Below are 16,628 nucleotides of genomic sequence, written 5' to 3'. Positions count from 1 at the left end.
CGAGGAGGGGTCGGCGGCGGCGGCGGGCGGCGGCGGCGGCGGCGGGCGGCGGCGGGGGCTGCCCAGGGATTGTCTCGCTCGTTCCGCGGCAAGAAAGTTGGGCGGCGAGCGCGGCGGCGGCGGCGGCGGCCCCCCCGGCGGTGCGCGGCGGCCGGAGCGGGGCCCCGGAGCGGCGCTGCCCCCGGGGAGGGGGCGCCGCGCCTGGATTATCCCGAGCTGGGTCGAGCCTCCTGGATCTGCCTCTCTCCTCCGCGCCGAGTGAATCCGAGGTGTCCTCGTCCTGATCCAGATAAATCTTCCCCCCCTTCTCTTTTTTTTTTTTTTTTTTTCCTCCCCTCCTCTTCCCGTCGTTGCTTTTTTTGGGGGGGTGGGGGGAGGCGGGGGGTGGAAATTTGTCAAGGTCATTCCGTGGATTTAATATTTTTTGTGTGTGTGTGCCGCTCGCCCCACCGCCACCGCCACCCAGCCTTGCTCTGTGGATTATCATCGCCTGGATCCGAGGCTCTGAACAGCAGGATTTTTTTGTTGTTGGTGTTGATTTTTTTTTTTTTAATTATTACTATTATTTTTTAAGGGCTCCGGGGTTTGGAGAGGGGAAGCGGTGAGTTGGAGGGGGGCGACTTTTCTCTCCCCCCGCGCCCCCCCCACTCCCACCCACCCCCCCCTCGCTCCTGGCCTTCTCATTTTCATTTTTTAAAATTTTTTTTAATTATTATTATTATTATTATTATTTTTAAATTTTTTTAATTTGCTTCTTCTTCGGCGATGGATGGGAAAATCCGGCAGAGCCGGAGGTCGAGGTCGCAGCGGGACCGCGTGCGGCGGCGGGAGGCGGCGGCCCGCGACCCGCGGAACCAGAGCCCTTCCTCGGGCTCCGAGAAGGAGCCGAGCCCCGGCAAGGAGAACGGCGGCCAGAACTGCACCGCCCCGCGGGGCCCGCCGCCCGCCGCCCGCACCGCTCGGCCCCCGCGCCGCCGCCGCCGCGAGTCCAGCTCCCAGGAAGAGGATCTGATCGATGGCTTCGCCATCGCCAGCTTCAACACCCTGGAAGCGCTGGAGGTAAGAGCGCCGCGGGCCGGGGGGCTCTGCCCTCCCGCGGGGCGGGGGCTGGGGCGGCGGGGAGAGGGGGGGTGGTGGTTGGAAGGGAAAAGGAACGGGGGGGAAAAAAAAAAAAAAAAAAAAAAAGGATTTGAGAAAGGAAGCGCGGCGCTTTCAGGCTGCTGAATTTTGCAAATAGCAATTAACGTGCATTAATCCTGGTGTCAGCCCGGGGGGATCCCGGGGCTGCGGTCAGGAGGGTGCCGGGCCAGCCCCGGTGATCCCGGCTCTGCTGGCAGCTTGCTGCCCCCCCTTCTCCTTGCTCCTTCCCTTCCCCGGTCCCCTCCTGTGCCCGGCTCCGGCCGGTGCTCGCCATCACTTCGGGCAAGTCCAATGTTTGTTTGGGGTTTTAATTGGCTGCAAAATATTCCTGGCGTGTTGGGATGGTCCGGCATTGTTGTGAATGGTGGAGCTTCCCCCCTCCCGCCCTCCTTCCTCCCTCTTCCCCCCTCCTCCAGCTCGGGAGTTTGTGTTTGCATTGCCAAAATGTTACTTTATCTGTCTCCGGAGATTGTTAGCAAATGGCTAGTGTTTGACATTTTGTGGAAAAGAGATGTTTAAATGGATAATAATCCCTCGGTTGTAATTCCCATTTTTGAAGTAATTGAACAAATTCTTCATCTCTTGTTGACTGTACATATTTTTCTGGTGTTAATAGGCTGGCAAAAAATATTGCTTGTCTAACTTATTACAAACAATATTTGCTGAGCAAATACTGCCTGCCTTGTCTGAGCTAAGTTAAGCAGAGCAGGAAATTTAATATTTTCAGAGGGGCATTGACAAACTATGACTTTGGCTTTTGATTTTTGTTTTGTTTGTGTACAGTTGGAAGAAGTGAGTTGTCGAGAGGAAGCACCTCACAAGTTGCTTGTTGGGTATAAGAACTCGAATTCCCAGTAAATATGAGCAATTCTGGTGCTTTTGCCCACTTTTTTGACACACCATGGTGGAAACGTGGGCAAAGTTTTGGGTGCTCTCCCTGCTTTGGATTTCCTGCCGCTTGTGTATCTGTTAACCTGTGTTACAGCAGTGAAGAGTTCTGCGTGGGCTAATGAATTCTCTGATTTCCTCTGGGATCTTTAATGTCTTTGGCTCAGACTCTGAGGTCCCATTTTGTTCCTGGGCTTTGCTGCTCCCCAGCCCACCCCTCCTGCCACGCAGGCCTCTGGTGGCACCGTGGTTGTCTGGAGTTTTTTGCCTGTAAGACCAGCTCCTCAGAGTCCCAGAGGTGGTCCCTGTGTGCCCGTGGAGGTGACAGAGGTGGCCTTGGCCATCTGCCCTGGTGGCAGGACCCTTGCTGGGGGAGCCAGGGGTTCTGCTCAGCAAGGACCTTCAGCCCAGTGGTCCCTGAGCAGCTCTGGGTGTGCAGGTGTTGGAGAGGCAGGAAGGTTTGTGTTAGCTTGGTGATGGCTGTTTTTTGGTTTTTTGTGCTGTCATTTGTGGGGTGTTGTCCTGACAGGAAAGCTGACTACTTTGTGTATGCAGAGCTGATAATGAGCAAGCAATCTGCTCTCCTGTGCCTCTAAACCAAGCCCTAGACCTGTCTGTATAACCTTATTTTTTTTTTTTCTTGGGCACGCTCTTAGTCAAATATGCATCAGCAGATAGGTCCAATTAAACCGCTGAGTCTCTACTGAGCTGTCAGGGAAGAAAGTAAAATTCATCTTTCTGCAGAAATTTTCTACCATGATGAGCACATTATCAGGAAATAGAATTCAAATGATAGTGCAGTCCCTCCAGGCTGATGGGGAAAACTCTGGGCTTTTCAGATGGGGAGAGCCTTGTTATTGAATCAGCCAAACCTTGATAATAAGGTACACAAGGGTAAAAAGTGACCTTAAATATCTGCCACACCAAGGTACTTCTGTTTGTGGAAGCACTTCTGGTTTTCCTTTAAAAAGAAGAAGAAAAAAGTATTTACAAAATGATCCGCTTTGAAATTCTTGCCAAAAACTTCAATAGCACCTGAAATTAACCCACTTCTACTTTGTTTACGAGCATGTAGGAGAACAGCTTCCTGAAATTGACTGATATCTACTGTGTTTACCAACATGTCAGAGAATACCACCTGAAATTAACCTATTTCTAGTATATTTTCCAACAGGTGCTAGAATGCTTTCCTGAAATTAACTGATTTCTACTCTATTTACCAACATGTAAGAGAACACCACCTGAAATTAATCGATACGTAGTGTATTTGCCAACATGTTAGAAAACAACATGTGTGCACCTCTGCAGCCATGGTGGTTGACACCTCAGAGGGAAAAGGTGGGCAGAGTTCACCTGTTTGACACCAAGCAGGTGTGTTATGTTCGAGGTTGTGTTCTTGGAGGTAATGATGGTGTGCATTTCCTAAATCCCTGTGAAACTAAAAAGAAGAAAATGCTGTGCATTGTGTGTTTTTTTTCCCTGCAGCACTGCCTTGGACCATGGGGGATGTTTGGCAGATGTCATGCAGCAGCAAGGCAAGGGGATGGTCAAGGCAAAAGCACTTTAAGGCAGGTTATACCCATGGAAATGAGGGAAATGGCAAGGTCATTTGGTGTGGTGTGGAACTGTGTGTGAACTTGACTGCAACAGGTGGTTTTCTTCTGCTTTGGAGGAAATCTGTATTTTGGTGTACATTGGTTTTTAAAGAGGATTTAAAATCTGCTGCAATGCTTTTTAAAAAATAAATAAAAACCTTCTATGCCCATGAGGGGGAAGAAAGTGTAGAAGTGAGTGTATGGCTTAGGGACAGTACTGAACTAAAAAAGTATTTTATTTAATTTTTTTAATCCTTAAAAGGAGCTTTTGTTGCATATGTGGTAGTTTATTATGGTATTCTAGGTTGGTTTGTTTCTTGATGTTACAATGGTCTCTGACTATGTTTAATAGAATAACCAGGGCTTGGGTTTCCCCTTGGAAATGAAATTTCTCAGTGTTTAGGTAGAACTTAATGGTAAAATCATTTGGGAGAGGTAAGGTGGTTTTTGGTTTGTTTTTCTTTGTATCTCAGCATATTGTGAATTCCCCTTCCCCACTGCAGGAAATTCTCACTGCTGGTGTTCCTGTAAATAAAGGGTGCTTTATAGAATAAATATATGTATTCTTCCTTTGTGCTGACCTGGGAGTATGAGCAGTTCAGGTTAATACTGAGGGATGGCTTTGAGGTCTCCTTTAACTCTCTGGTGTGAATTTTAAGCATTTTGGGTTTTAACTCATGTGGCAATGTTTCCTTTGGCAGTTGTCATCTGAAAACCATGTGGCGATACTTGTGACTTATTTATCTCCTATCTTACCATCTTCCAAATAAAGACTGAGTTGATTGTATATATATATATTAAAATTAAGTAAGAAAGAAGAAAAAAAAGCCCCACAGACACACAAGCCTCTTTCTGTGTATAAGAAGTTAAAACTTCTCTTTTCTCTTCCTTCCCCTGGATCTTCCTGTATAAATCCAGCTCAGGTTTCACACAGGTTATGGCTGGTGTGTGTGTGTAGTGGTGTTTTATTTGGGGCTTTTTAGTGCCCAGCCACTCAGCACCACTTTGGATTTACCCTGGAAATGTAGTTGGCTCTGACCCCTTGGCTGGAGGTGGTCAGTGATTCTGTCAGCTGCTGCAAGAGCCACCAGGTGCTGGTGCTGCCCAGGGGATGGGTGCTGTGCCAGGGCTGAGCAGAGGGGGATTTCTGCCCTCCTTCCAGAATGAATGGGGTGGATGTGAGCATGTGTGTATATTCATTACGTTCAGATGAAGCTGCTAATTATTCTTGAAGGTGATTGGTGAATCAGAGCGAGAGAATCTAAATGAGTGAGTCGGTAGTTGAGGGCTCTCTCTGATCATAGCTGTTCCTTTCAAGTATGAAAAACAGCGCTAAAAGGGAACTTCATCAGAATGTTAATGAATGCGATCTTTGAGAGCAATTGTTCTCCCAAAGTAGTTGAAAAGACAAGGGGTTGTGTTTTCTTTTTGGCTGTTGTTTATCATTTTTACAGATTCCAGCGCAGCTTTGGAGCCCTGAATGGAAATTTTAACTTTGTTGAGGGGTGTGTGTGTGTGTATGGTTTTTTTTTGAGCAATGTTTAACCTGTTTATAGAATCTTGTGGAGAATCCCTGCTCAGACGTGTGTGGAGTGTTGTGTAGAAGCTGCCAAGGGGCAGACCTTGACTGGGTGCACGTGGTGTTGAAGTGGAGATGCTGCCCTTACAAGCTGAGCTGGGGCCCAGCTGTGCCCCAAGGAGATGAATGCTTTACCCCCTCTCACTGTTTGTATCCCCAGCTCTGGCAGTGCTGCCTCGCAGCCCCTTCCCTGCTGCTTCTGCCTCAGTGCTGCAGAGTTTAGAGAGCCCATTGCTCCTAGTAGACTTCTGGACAAAATCCATGAGTTCTCCAGCTGTCATCTTGATAAGGCTGTTTTCACATGTGTGCTGTACACTGTCCTGTTACTGTTGCTCTGATCTCTCATTGATAAGAAAACCAATGTATTTTACTGCAGTTTCCTGTTCCAAAGGTTTTGTGCTAGCTCCACTGACCTAGCAATGGAACTTCTGATTTGTCACCACCTCTCTCTCTGTCTACTTTGCAGCTTAGATTTTTCCATGGCTAGCTTATGTTTTAAAACAAGTTTCTAGATATTTAAGTATTTTTTCCTTCTACTTAATTGTCAAGTGTATCAAGCTAGCATTTCTGATGGCCAGTTACTCCTCTTTAAAAGTGCTTTTAACCCCAGGAAAGCTAATGATTTTCTGGATGAGGCTCTAAAGGCTCTAAATGCCTTTTGCTTTTCCTGAAGGCTTGCTAGTCTCCATTGATTTGTTCTCCTAGCTGTTGATTTTTTTTTTTTTTTTTTTTTGCATCTTGTCTGAGGCAGGTACTTAAGGTATCTTTGTTGTTGAGGAATCAGAGGTGATTAAAGCAGAGGGGGAGAGCTCTGGAAAGGCTGAAGGGTCTGCTCAGCTGGGCCAGGAGCTGGGGGGAGCAATGTTCCCTGCAAACCCAGGTGGAGTGATGGGCTGTGGTGAGAAAGGATCCAGCTCTTGTGCTGGGTGGGGGATTCTCTGCCTCATGGGTGAAACCTGCCAGGATTAGGGGAGTGATGGGGTGCATGGCAAGTGCAGCCCCTGCCCGGGGCCATCCCTGCAGCCAAGGTCAGGGCACCTTCAGTGCACATCAAGTGGCTGCAGGGGTGTTCAAGAGAGGAAATTGCTGGGAAATCCCAACCACGCTCAGGGGTCACCCTCATCCCTGCCTGAGGTTTCATTTTATCTCCAATTGCACTTGATTCTGTCTGTTGGGGTGTTTTGGAAGACCTTTTAATATCCTACCAGTTTTTCCAAAGTAGTTTCCTACAGTGTAACTGCTCAGGCTTTCTTGAGCACTCTGATGCCTGAGGGAAAACGTAAGGTGAGGTTTGCTGAAGTACCAAGTAGACCAACCATCACGAAGCAATTCAGAAGATATATTCAGTTTTAAAATTAATTAGAATCTATACTACTTAAAAAAAAACCAAGGTACTCTGTATTGCATAGGTAAGATTTCTTTTTTGTAATAAAAAGGACCTTATACAATGAGTGTTCCACTTCATTCAGATAATAAATGTTTACTTGCAGTAGTGCATTTGATTTCATGCCTAGTAAGAACTGAAAAGTTCACTGTTCTCTCAGTATGCTAAGAAGATGCACTTTTTATCGTTTATCTCAGTTATTTCACAGAATGAGACTGACTGTCACAATGCTACTTTCTGGGAAAATAGCAGTGAAGAAGGGAGCTGGGTAGGATGAGATCAGCCTGGTGTTTCATGTTGTTTCTTTGGTAGATCCCTGCTTGCTCTGCAGAAGGGCTGATGGTCATGCAACTGCACTTGTGAAAAAATTCATTTTGGTACCAAGGTGCAGTACTGTGGCTGGAGACACGTTGATAGAATGGCTTTGGGGAGGTTTGTTTTTTTCCCCTTTTGCTTCCCTGCTTTTTTTGGGTGAGGTGTGAAATTCTGCAGGCACAGCCACAGCAGGCTGCTCACACAGATCCCAAACTTGTGTGCACCTTGTCTGGGTGCAGCTTTGTCACAATGTGCTTACTGCTTCAGCTTCTCCAGCATCTGGGCTTTGTCCTGGTGCTGCAGGATGAGGGAATGTTGTGTAGTCTGTGGTGCTGCAGCAAGTACTGCAAAGAGAACAGTATCAGCAGAACTGAAACGCTGTTTCCTGCTTGATGCAGTTTGGGGTTTTTTAAAAATAAAGATTTGAAATACAGTGCATAGGGTGTGCATCTTGGTATCGGTTGTAGGTGAACATGCAGCTCTAAGTGAGAACAATTTCCAATTCACTGCACTTTAATGCCTCCAGTTTATCATGGTAAATGTATAAAAGAGTTTTATGTAGGTGAAGTGGCTCTTGCTGTTTAAATATCTCCTGGCTCTACTGTGTTCAGCACAACGGGGGCTGTGACTGTTCCAGCCATGCTCTTTAGAGAGAAAGGAGTTGGAGCACAGTGTTACCAGCCCTGGTCCATCTCCTTGAGAAATTCTCTTTCTCAAAACTAACCACCTATTAGGAATTCTGCTGTGATGCTGAAAGGAGAGTCAGTCTTTACGTTCCAAACCCAGAAACATTGAACATGGAGGCGAGGGTTAACCAGCTCCCAATCCACCCAGGCAAAACCGACCTGTGTGGAGTTGTTGGTCCAGTTCCTCTGGTGCAAGAGTTGTGAAAGCTGGGCAGGTACAAACTGCACCAGCTGTGGGGCTCCCACCTGCACCAGCCAGGCCAGCAGCACTGAGCCCCAGTGACAGGCAGAGAGGTGAGTGTCACCCTTTGCAGCTTAATTATTTTGTACGGAGTGACTGGATGTGAAGTGCAGAATTACCTGGCTGGCAGGAGCGTGGGGCAGCTGAGTGCACAGTGCTTGGATGATCCAGGATGAATGGAGAGTTTTCCTTTGTAGCTCTGTCTTGCTTGGAGCCAAAAAGGGACTGAACTTGAACAAAAGTTGCATCTGCAAGGTCAGTGGTTGGCATGGATAAGGGGATTGAAGGGATCAAAATTATTTCCCTGCGCCACTGGCTGCAAAACATGGGCTTATGGCACCAGTCCTGTCTCTTCCTTTGTGCTCAGAGCAAAGCTTTTTTAATCTTGTGCTGGCTATCTATAGTGCCACACAAACGTGGCAATTTGAAGTTAAATGTTCTATTTTGAGGCAGCCGTGCACGGTCAGCAGGGCAAGGAGCTGTGCTTGGGCTCCTCTCCTCTGCCCACAGCCTGCCTTGCTCTCTCTTCTGCACAGGTTGTCATAGAGAGGAATTCAGAAAATACATATGCATGATGCAGTTGTGCCTGTAGTCTGAATGTGGAGATTGTAGTGCTTGTGGTTTGATATCATTGTGTTACCTTGCCCTTCAAGAGATGTTCTTTCTAGCTTCAGAAAAATAAGAGAGTAATTGTTTGGTGTTTTGCTGTTTCCCCCTCCCCAGTTTTAAATATAGATGGATTCACTCTGGTGCTAGGATGTCCCTGACCTAACGTGTACTTAGTGAAGAGATGCTGAAGTTAGGAGCAGCCCAGATTGGGAAACAAATGGTAATTCAGAGCTGCTGGCTGTTGGGTGGCTGCTGAAGGACACCAAGCTTGTTCCTTTAACCCCTCCTCTTCCTTTGTGAAGCTTCAGCTTCTGTCCTGGGAGCTCTTATTTGTAGAGAGGAGCAAAAACCCACAAAGAGTTTCAAGGAAAGCAATGTCTCAAAGCTTACAATGACATCAAGTGCATCAGGTAATAAAATGCATTATTGCTCTTGATGTTTTGGTGGCTCTTAAATATCTCTTGTAATGCTGTGGAAGAGGATGTGCAGCCTCTTAACTCCATTTAGCCTGAGCACATACCTGCACTCAGGGGGAGTGAGACTCAGGATGGTGTGCAGCTAAGAGATGTTTATGGAATCAGTCACACTTGATATAAAATAATTATGATGTTTTGACATCTTGTTAATAACTTGCAGCCGTTGGAAGAAATGGAATTATGGCATTCTCAGTCCTTGATGGAACCTTGGCATTTCTTTCAGATTGTAAAATTAAAGAAAAAATGTGAAAGCCATTAAAATAGTTGGATGTGGGGCCTGGGAAAAATGATGGGCTGCTTAATTGAAAAAGTGCTCCATTCCAATTGAAGTTCATTCCAGTTCAGTTCTGCCCATTTCCTTGCATCTGTAATGGAGAAGGAAAAGGGCTGATCCCCCCAAAATCTGTCTGTGAGAGCGTTTTGGGTGTCACTTGGTTCTTCATCTTATCTGTGAATGAAGTGGAAGGAAATCCTAGCGAGCATTAGACATGAGAGAAAAGTCTTGTCACCTGTAATGACTAAAATCCCCTGAAGTGTTGCCAGCGTGTACTTTAGGAATCATATAATTATATGATTATTGAAAGAGACATAAAAGACCTCATGGCAAAACCCTTAGAAAGGGGGAGGGAGGGAATCCGTATGCAAATAAAGATATGCAGAATTTGCTGTCTCTCTCTTTTTTTTTTTTTTTTTCCCTAGTTATTTTTCAGTCCAAAGCTCAGTAATTGCTTTTATGGGGATTACTTAATAAAACTGGGGCATGCAAAGGAGGGAGAAATTGTTTATGCCAAGTCACAGGGCTGGCTTGAAGTCCTAGGGAGTTGGAGTAAAAATGGATTTTTAAAAGTAAAACTGCAAAGTGGGTTTTGTGCTGAGAGAAAACAGCTATTTGTTGAAATGTTATCCTACAATAAAAGTGTTTTGTGGTCTGGCGGTTAAGCAGAGGGGTCCGGAAGTTGAGATAACGGGGTTTTCTCTCTGGCTCCGCCACAAGTTTCCTCTCACAGAGCTCTGGGCAAGTCCTTTCATCACTGCCTGTGTCACCCTGGCTGTGCCACTGCTGGGAGCTGGATGTGCCACTCAGGGAAACTCCTGTCACCCCTGTGACGTGCTGGAGCTGCCTCAAGCCTGACGTGAGTGCTGTGTCTGTGCATCACCAGGAGGTGATGGGAGAGCCTCTGATGTCAAAATCTCCATGGACAAACTCTCAGGGAAATGTTTCTCCTCTGCCCCACGCCAGCTGTGGGAGAGCCTTTCCAGTGGCATGTCCTGCTCTGGGCACTGCTAATGGTGCAAATGCAGCCTGAGATTTTCCTGAGCTCTAGTTCTCCTCTCAGAGCTAAAATACAAGCCTTGACTTCAGGCTTCTTAAGTTCCCCTAAGCTTCATCAGTCCTTACTGATGCCCTGGATTTATAATCTTGCTTCTCATAGCAGCACTCATTCATGCATTTACTAGGAAACTCTCCTGATGCAGAACAGACATATCTCAAGAGAGGTTTTGTTGCAAGATAGGCAAAAACCGCCTTCCATTTTTTTCTCAAGCTTAACTAAAGCACTTGGTGCATTAAAAAAAAGGAAAAAAAATCCCCTGTCATACTGCTATTAGTGTTGAGTTACTGAATATTTTGCAAGATCTGCCCAGGAAAGAACACCACCACTTAGTCTGGTATTCTAGTTTGGCACAAAGTTGTGATGCGAGTTTGCTGGTGTGATTTTTAGCTGAAAATGACAATGGTTTTCCAAGCAGATGGATTTTATAACTTGCCTGCCATCAGCTCATCCATCAAACTCTGCAGAGATCTGTACATTGGTGTCTGTGTGCACATGGCAGTGTTGTTGGCTACATCAAACAAACTGATAACTCCCTTGGAGCCCTGTTCCCACTCCCTGGGCAGCCCCTGGGCTGGGGTTGGCAGCGGGGGTTTGTTCCCAGCCTGTCCTCACTGGCAGTGTGGAGCTGAGCTGTGTCCCAGCTCCTGTCCCTGGCTGTGGCTGTAGCTGCAGGGCCAGTGTGACTTGTGCAGGGAGGGACACTGGCACTGGTGTTCCCAGTGCTGTTTGTGTTGGGAAGAGGGCTGGTGAAACCTGAGTGAGAGCCTCAGGGCTGCACACGGTCTGGAACTTGGTTTCACACAGCTTTTTCATACTCATATGTGACTTTTCTTCCACGTTGCTGGAAGATGATAAATCACACAGAGGGTGTGACTGGGAAATTAAAATTTTAGCAGAATCTAGGCAAAAGTGATTGCAGGGCTCAATCAGAAAATGTTCCTATGTTCATTACTAAGCCACCTGTACAACTTTTGGGCTTTTTGCAAGGAAAGATGCTCTTTTTAGCAGCTGTTGGATAAAGGAGCCCCATGTTAGCATCAAGCTGGTTTGCCCTGGTTAGAAGATGACCCTGTGTTTTGTCAGAGATAGGACAGGCTCTTTCCAAACCAGAGGTTATGGAACTGCTGTAACTGGGCCTGTGCAAACTAATGTAAACTCCCAGGTGACATTTCAGACAAACAGCTATATGCACTTGGTTTGCTTGGTAGGTTCCCAAGAATTATTTTTGAAGTTGGATTTTTTTTTTTTTTAATGGAAAAAAAAAAAAGAAAAAAAGGAAATGGTTTACACAAGCTGTTTCCAGAGAAAGCATCTTTGGTTTCTTACCTTCAGCTGTGTTATGTCCTGAGAAACACATGGATGGGGTGTGGAGTCTCTGAGTGTGTTGCCTGGTTCTCCTCTGCCCAAGAGATGCTCAGGGTTTTACAGTTATAAAGTTGCTTGTCTCCAAGCTCTTGTGCCACAGCTCTGAGGCCAGCCCTGCTCCTGGACTGTGAGATTATTAATATTATTTCCTGTGGCTGTTAGGAGGTGCTGTATTGCTCAGGTGGAGCAGGCACGTGTGTCTCAGCCAGGCTGTTCAAGCCTGGCTCTCGGGCAGGAGCGAGGGCTCTGCTTTCCTGACCGGCTCTTCCTGCTCCAAATGTATCCGTGGATTTTCTTTACCACTGCCAAAATAAATGCTGCAGACAATCCAGGGCCAGCAATGTCATCATCATCAGGTTACTGAGTTTCTGCCTGAAGGTCAGCTAGCTGTGACTGCTACTAAATAGCTGTTTGCTGATATGGTGTCTGCAGTCCTACACCACGCCTGGTGGCACGTTTGCAGTGGAGTTTTGGCATGGAGCTCTGTGGCCCAAACAGGGCCGTGTTGGATGATAACTGTAAGGTTGATACAACCTGCAGAAATACTAATTTGACCTAAAAAGGGACAGAGCATAAACTGCCAGTGTTTATTTGTCTTAAGTACAATGTGCTGGCCATCCAAAATGGAATTAATTTGGTTTGCTGTCCTCCTGTGGTGTGGGATGGGGTCAGCACCTGGGGTGGTCCTGAGCAGCATTCTGAGATGCTGTAATGCAGAGCATGTTTCAGCATCAGGGCTGGTAAATGGGCAACTTCCCTGCAGGCAAATGAAGTTTTTCTTCCCCTGGGATGCTCCTTGGTTTGTTCTTTTGTGTACTTCTGATTATCTGCTAGTTACCTGCAGGTGATTTTTCACTGTTCAGTGCTCTTACCTGGACAAAAAGGAGCAGTTACTGAAGAGGGGGAATAGATTTTTGTCTCAAACAAAAAATGATTTCTCCTTGTTCTTTCATGTCTTCCTCCTTTTGTGCTCATGTGTGCTAAAATTCCCATTCCCCTGTTTATATATGTTTAGCAGATGAAGTCACTGGTGTTTTTTCCCAGTATTACCTTTATGATGTTGTGAACATAAGCAGAATGTGATTATTCACCGAGTCTCTGCTGAATACTGTAGGAATAATGGGTCTGTGCCTAAAGCATAAAGCCAGACACATAAAACATGCAGTTAGAATACAGACATGGGGGATAAATGCAAAGTGTAGCTTCTTTTACCAATTTTACTGGAGCATTCCAGTGCTTTATGTTGAGTTAGGAGGAGGTTAATCACGATGTGAGACTGGTGTTTTGATGTGAGGGAGCAGAAAGTGGGGAGAGTGTGGGGGTCCCTTCCCACCACGGGAATCTGTGTTCCCTGGGGACAGTGACAGCTCCCAGCAGTGCACCCTAACTGGTGTGCTTCTGGAGGTGAGAAAACATGGGGGAAAAATCACCTGGCTTTGTGTCTTGATGGGCATCAAGCCTTTTCAAAAGAGTGAGTTTTGCCATTTTGCCATGTGCTCCTGATGCTGGTGAAAGGACCAAAAATAGGCTGTGGAGGTTTTCCCACCTGGTGCATCCCTTTGGCTCTGCCTTGCCAGGCAGCTGCCAAACTAGAACCTTTGGAATGTCCTTTTGCAGGTACTTTTCAGGAAGGTCAGAATTTGGGTTGTAGCTGAATTACAAAGTAAAACCTTTGCTGTGATGTGCAAAAATGTTTTTGGACTTTCTCATTCTTCTAATGATACAGTGCCAAGCTTTCAAGTTGAATGAACTTTAAATATCACCTCTGTTTAGCAGCAGTTGAACTTTGTTTTCTGCTTCCTTCAGTCTCAAAAAAGAAATAATATTGTGTCCTCTTTAGACTATGGTCACTGAAATGGTGTTTGTCTCTATTGTTAAAAAAAGAATGAGAATCTGGGTGCCTAATTACCCAGTGCTGCTCCTTTTAATTTTGGAAGTTCATTCTTTGCCCCTGCTCTTTTTAATGTAGATTTTCTAAACAGCATCTAAAAATGTGTGTCTAAAAGACCTAATTAGTGTTGATATTTCAATATCTGAGCTTATAATTTAGCTTTTTTAATAGGGCACCTGGGTATCAGCACTAAATATGAAGAAAATTGAACCTATCCCAAAAACGAGTGCATGTAATTTTAATTGGAGATGGGGGAAGAAATAACCATTAAAGTTCAGACTGAATTATTTGTTTGGGAACACTTGGAGCGTGTCCCAGGGAGGGAGGGGGGGAAATGGTATTTAATTAATGCTTTACTAATACCATGCTCACTTAGCTTTATGGTTTTAGAAAAATTTGCTTAGGCAAAATGGTGCTGGCCGAGGTGGATGTCTGTTTGGTTGATATTTTAAGTCTGATACAGCACTGTTCACACCTTCTTGGAATGTAACACAGGAATAAACGGGAAACCCAATCTCCTTAGCACCCTGAGTCACACAGACAGGCCGTGCTCTGAGACAGGGATTTATTTCATGCATGGTGGCCTAGACATGAAACAAATGTGTAGAAAGGGGAATTATGTAGAATTGAAAGTGACAATTATGCAAACATTCCAGTTGAGGAAGAAGTAAATTCTTCTCTTTTTCCATGTGCTCAGCTTCAGAGCTAACGAGCAGCCTCTTGGGGGTTTTGCTCTGTGTGTTTGTATCTGTCATATCTCTCTCATCTCTTTTGCTTCTTGTTCCTTTTTTTTTTTTTTTTTTTTCTGTTTGACCTTATTTTCCCTTTTGTTCCATGGAGTCATTCAATCTTTGTACTGCTGGGTTTGTTTACCTTGCCAGAGGAAAATGTTAGCACCCTTCCATTTAGGAGCCCAGGGCTGCTCCAGCCCAGCCCCGTGGCCTTCGCTCCCTCCCTGGCCACAGCAACACGGTGACTGATGGCATCCAAACCCCTTGATTCAATTGTTTTTTTGCTTTTAAAGGGAGTAGGAGCTGGTGAGAGAAGAAACAAGCTGTGAAAATAGCTCTGTGCTTAGATGGACACCCTTTTGCAAAGCTAAACAACTTGATCTTCCACGCTGCTGGGTAATTCCCACGCTTGCACAGACAGGGGGAGAGCGAGCAGGGAGCTGGGGCTGTGACCACTTTAATCTGACATAAGTATGTGTTTTTGCTGAAGGGGATGGTCCTTTCCTGCCCTGGCTGCTTGTCCTGATTACCTCCCTTGTGCCAGCACTAGCATTTATGCTGCCAGGAAAATGAATTCCCTGGTCCCTGATCTGGCTGGCTGCACAGCCACGCAAATGCCCTTCTGGCACAGGGCAGGCAGGATGCAGGAGAGGAGGGCATGCAGAGCAGATGTGTATTGATTAAAGAATCCCTGCAAATATGGCCAGAGCCTTTGGAGCAGGATTGCAGCTACGTGTTCTTCCTGTGTTTCAGGTCATCTTCCAAGTCTGCTGAAATGGGGAGTGTAGGATGATGGTTGTGCTGGGGTAATTCTGGTCTTGGTTAAGCTTCTGAAGTTGGTCATCTATGGGCTACTGGGGAGTGGCTGAGGGTAGAAGGGATTACTGGGAAAGATAAAACCTCACTTGCAAGTTAATTGCTCTGAGAACACAGTTTCTACCTTGTTTTCAGTGATTAGTTTCAGTGTGACAGGGAGAAAGAGGAGACAAGCTTTTCTGTGCTTGGCTGGTTGCTCGGACTGGATGAGCTATCTAACCCTTTTGATGGCAAAAAGTTAAAAGCAGTTCAGTCTGTAAATGGCATTTGTAGCTCTGTTCACACAATAATTCTTCCTTTTTAGCCTTCTGTTATTTTTTTCTCCTCCTGTCTTTCTTTCTGTACTGTATCCCATGCATGTGTTGTATTGAGGAGAAGCCTGTATTGGATATTAAATCCAAAGAGTGGGGGAAGAAGGAGCTCTTCTAATCAGTGTCATTTTCCCAGCTGTAATCCCACAGAGGGGATTGAAGAAAGTGTCAGGAGGATAAGATCAGTGTTTGAGCCCAGCTAAATGCTGGCTCTGCTGTGTGAAAATGGCTTTAATGGAGCTTGGTTGTGTGGGGAAAAAATTGCACGTAAATGGCGCAAATTTCTCAATAAAAAGCATTTAATTGTGCTAAAAGAGGGGGAGGGCCCCTCTTGTGTGCACATTGGAGACTTCAGTGAGCATAAGTAACCTCTGTGGCACAGCAGTCATTGACCTTGTCAAGCCCTGCCATGGGAGGTCATGTGTGGTGAAGTGGGTTGCCACAGGGGATTAGCACATCTGGGCAGAGGGTTTTTCCTTCTGAGCCTGAGCACACCAAATCCCATCTCCAGCAGCACATGTGGAGTCATCAGAGAGCACAAGGAGAGATGGGATGGGGAGGCACCTGCCAGAAGAGCAGGGAGAAGCCTGTCTGGAGCCAGGGGCTTTCCTGGCCCCAGCTGCAAGGGAAAGAACACTTGGTTACACCACGGAGTCCCAGCTCCAATGAGGACAAGGTGGACTTGAAACTTAACCATAAACCCCCACAAACTTGCCATGGTAATCTCATAATGAGATAGTTTTGAGCACAGAGCTGTCTTTTTCCCTTACAGTTTTGCAGGTACAAATGTACTTTTGCATCCTACCTGCAGCTGTTGGTTGGTGTGAGAGGTACAGTTTTATGCAGGAAGGAGGCTGCTATGCTTTTTTATTGGGCTGAAAAGATGCAGAGGATGATGTTTTGTTATAAAGCCCCGAAGGAGTGAGTGGTGTATCTGCTCCCATGTAAGACTTCACAATTACTGTGTCAAGATATTTGGCCCAATTCACAGATGGTAGTGTCTGAAGTACAGGGAAAACAGGTAATTCCTAGCAACTGATCCATTTGCTCTGTGCCTAAAGGAGAGAATATTTAAGGCTGGCTTTCCTGCTTGAATGAAGTGTTTGTTAGAAAGCTTGATGCCATGGCATCCTTGAAGTCTAAGCATTGCAGTGTCAGATTTTATACAGATCTGTTCTGCTTTGCCTCCTGTGTTCTTTTACAATTCTGCCTTAGTTGAATTAATTTCATACCCCAGGAAGAAGGTATTAAAAGAAAATTACCAATA

At 45.9% G+C, this 16,628-nt stretch overlaps 1 protein-coding gene across 20 annotated transcripts in view; it reads left to right on the top strand.

Moving 5' to 3' along the window:
* The first annotated feature begins 750 nt into the window (after positions 1–750).
* Positions 751–16,628, top strand: part of FBRSL1 (fibrosin like 1) — a 505,293-nt gene continuing 489,415 nt past the window's right edge. For all 20 annotated transcript variants that reach the window (XM_050980712.1, XM_050980709.1, XM_050980710.1 and 17 more), the window contains exon 1: positions 751–1,059. In XM_050980712.1, coding sequence (XP_050836669.1) covers positions 766–1,059 — 294 coding nt within the window. In that variant the 5' untranslated portion in view covers positions 751–765. The remainder of the gene's footprint in view (positions 1,060–16,628) is intronic.

This window comes from Serinus canaria, chromosome 15, assembly GCF_022539315.1.
Source record: "Serinus canaria isolate serCan28SL12 chromosome 15, serCan2020, whole genome shotgun sequence".
Lineage (NCBI taxonomy): Eukaryota > Metazoa > Chordata > Aves > Passeriformes > Fringillidae > Serinus > Serinus canaria.
Note: the sequence above shows the minus strand (reverse complement) of the source record. Positions and strands in the feature narration are given on the sequence as shown.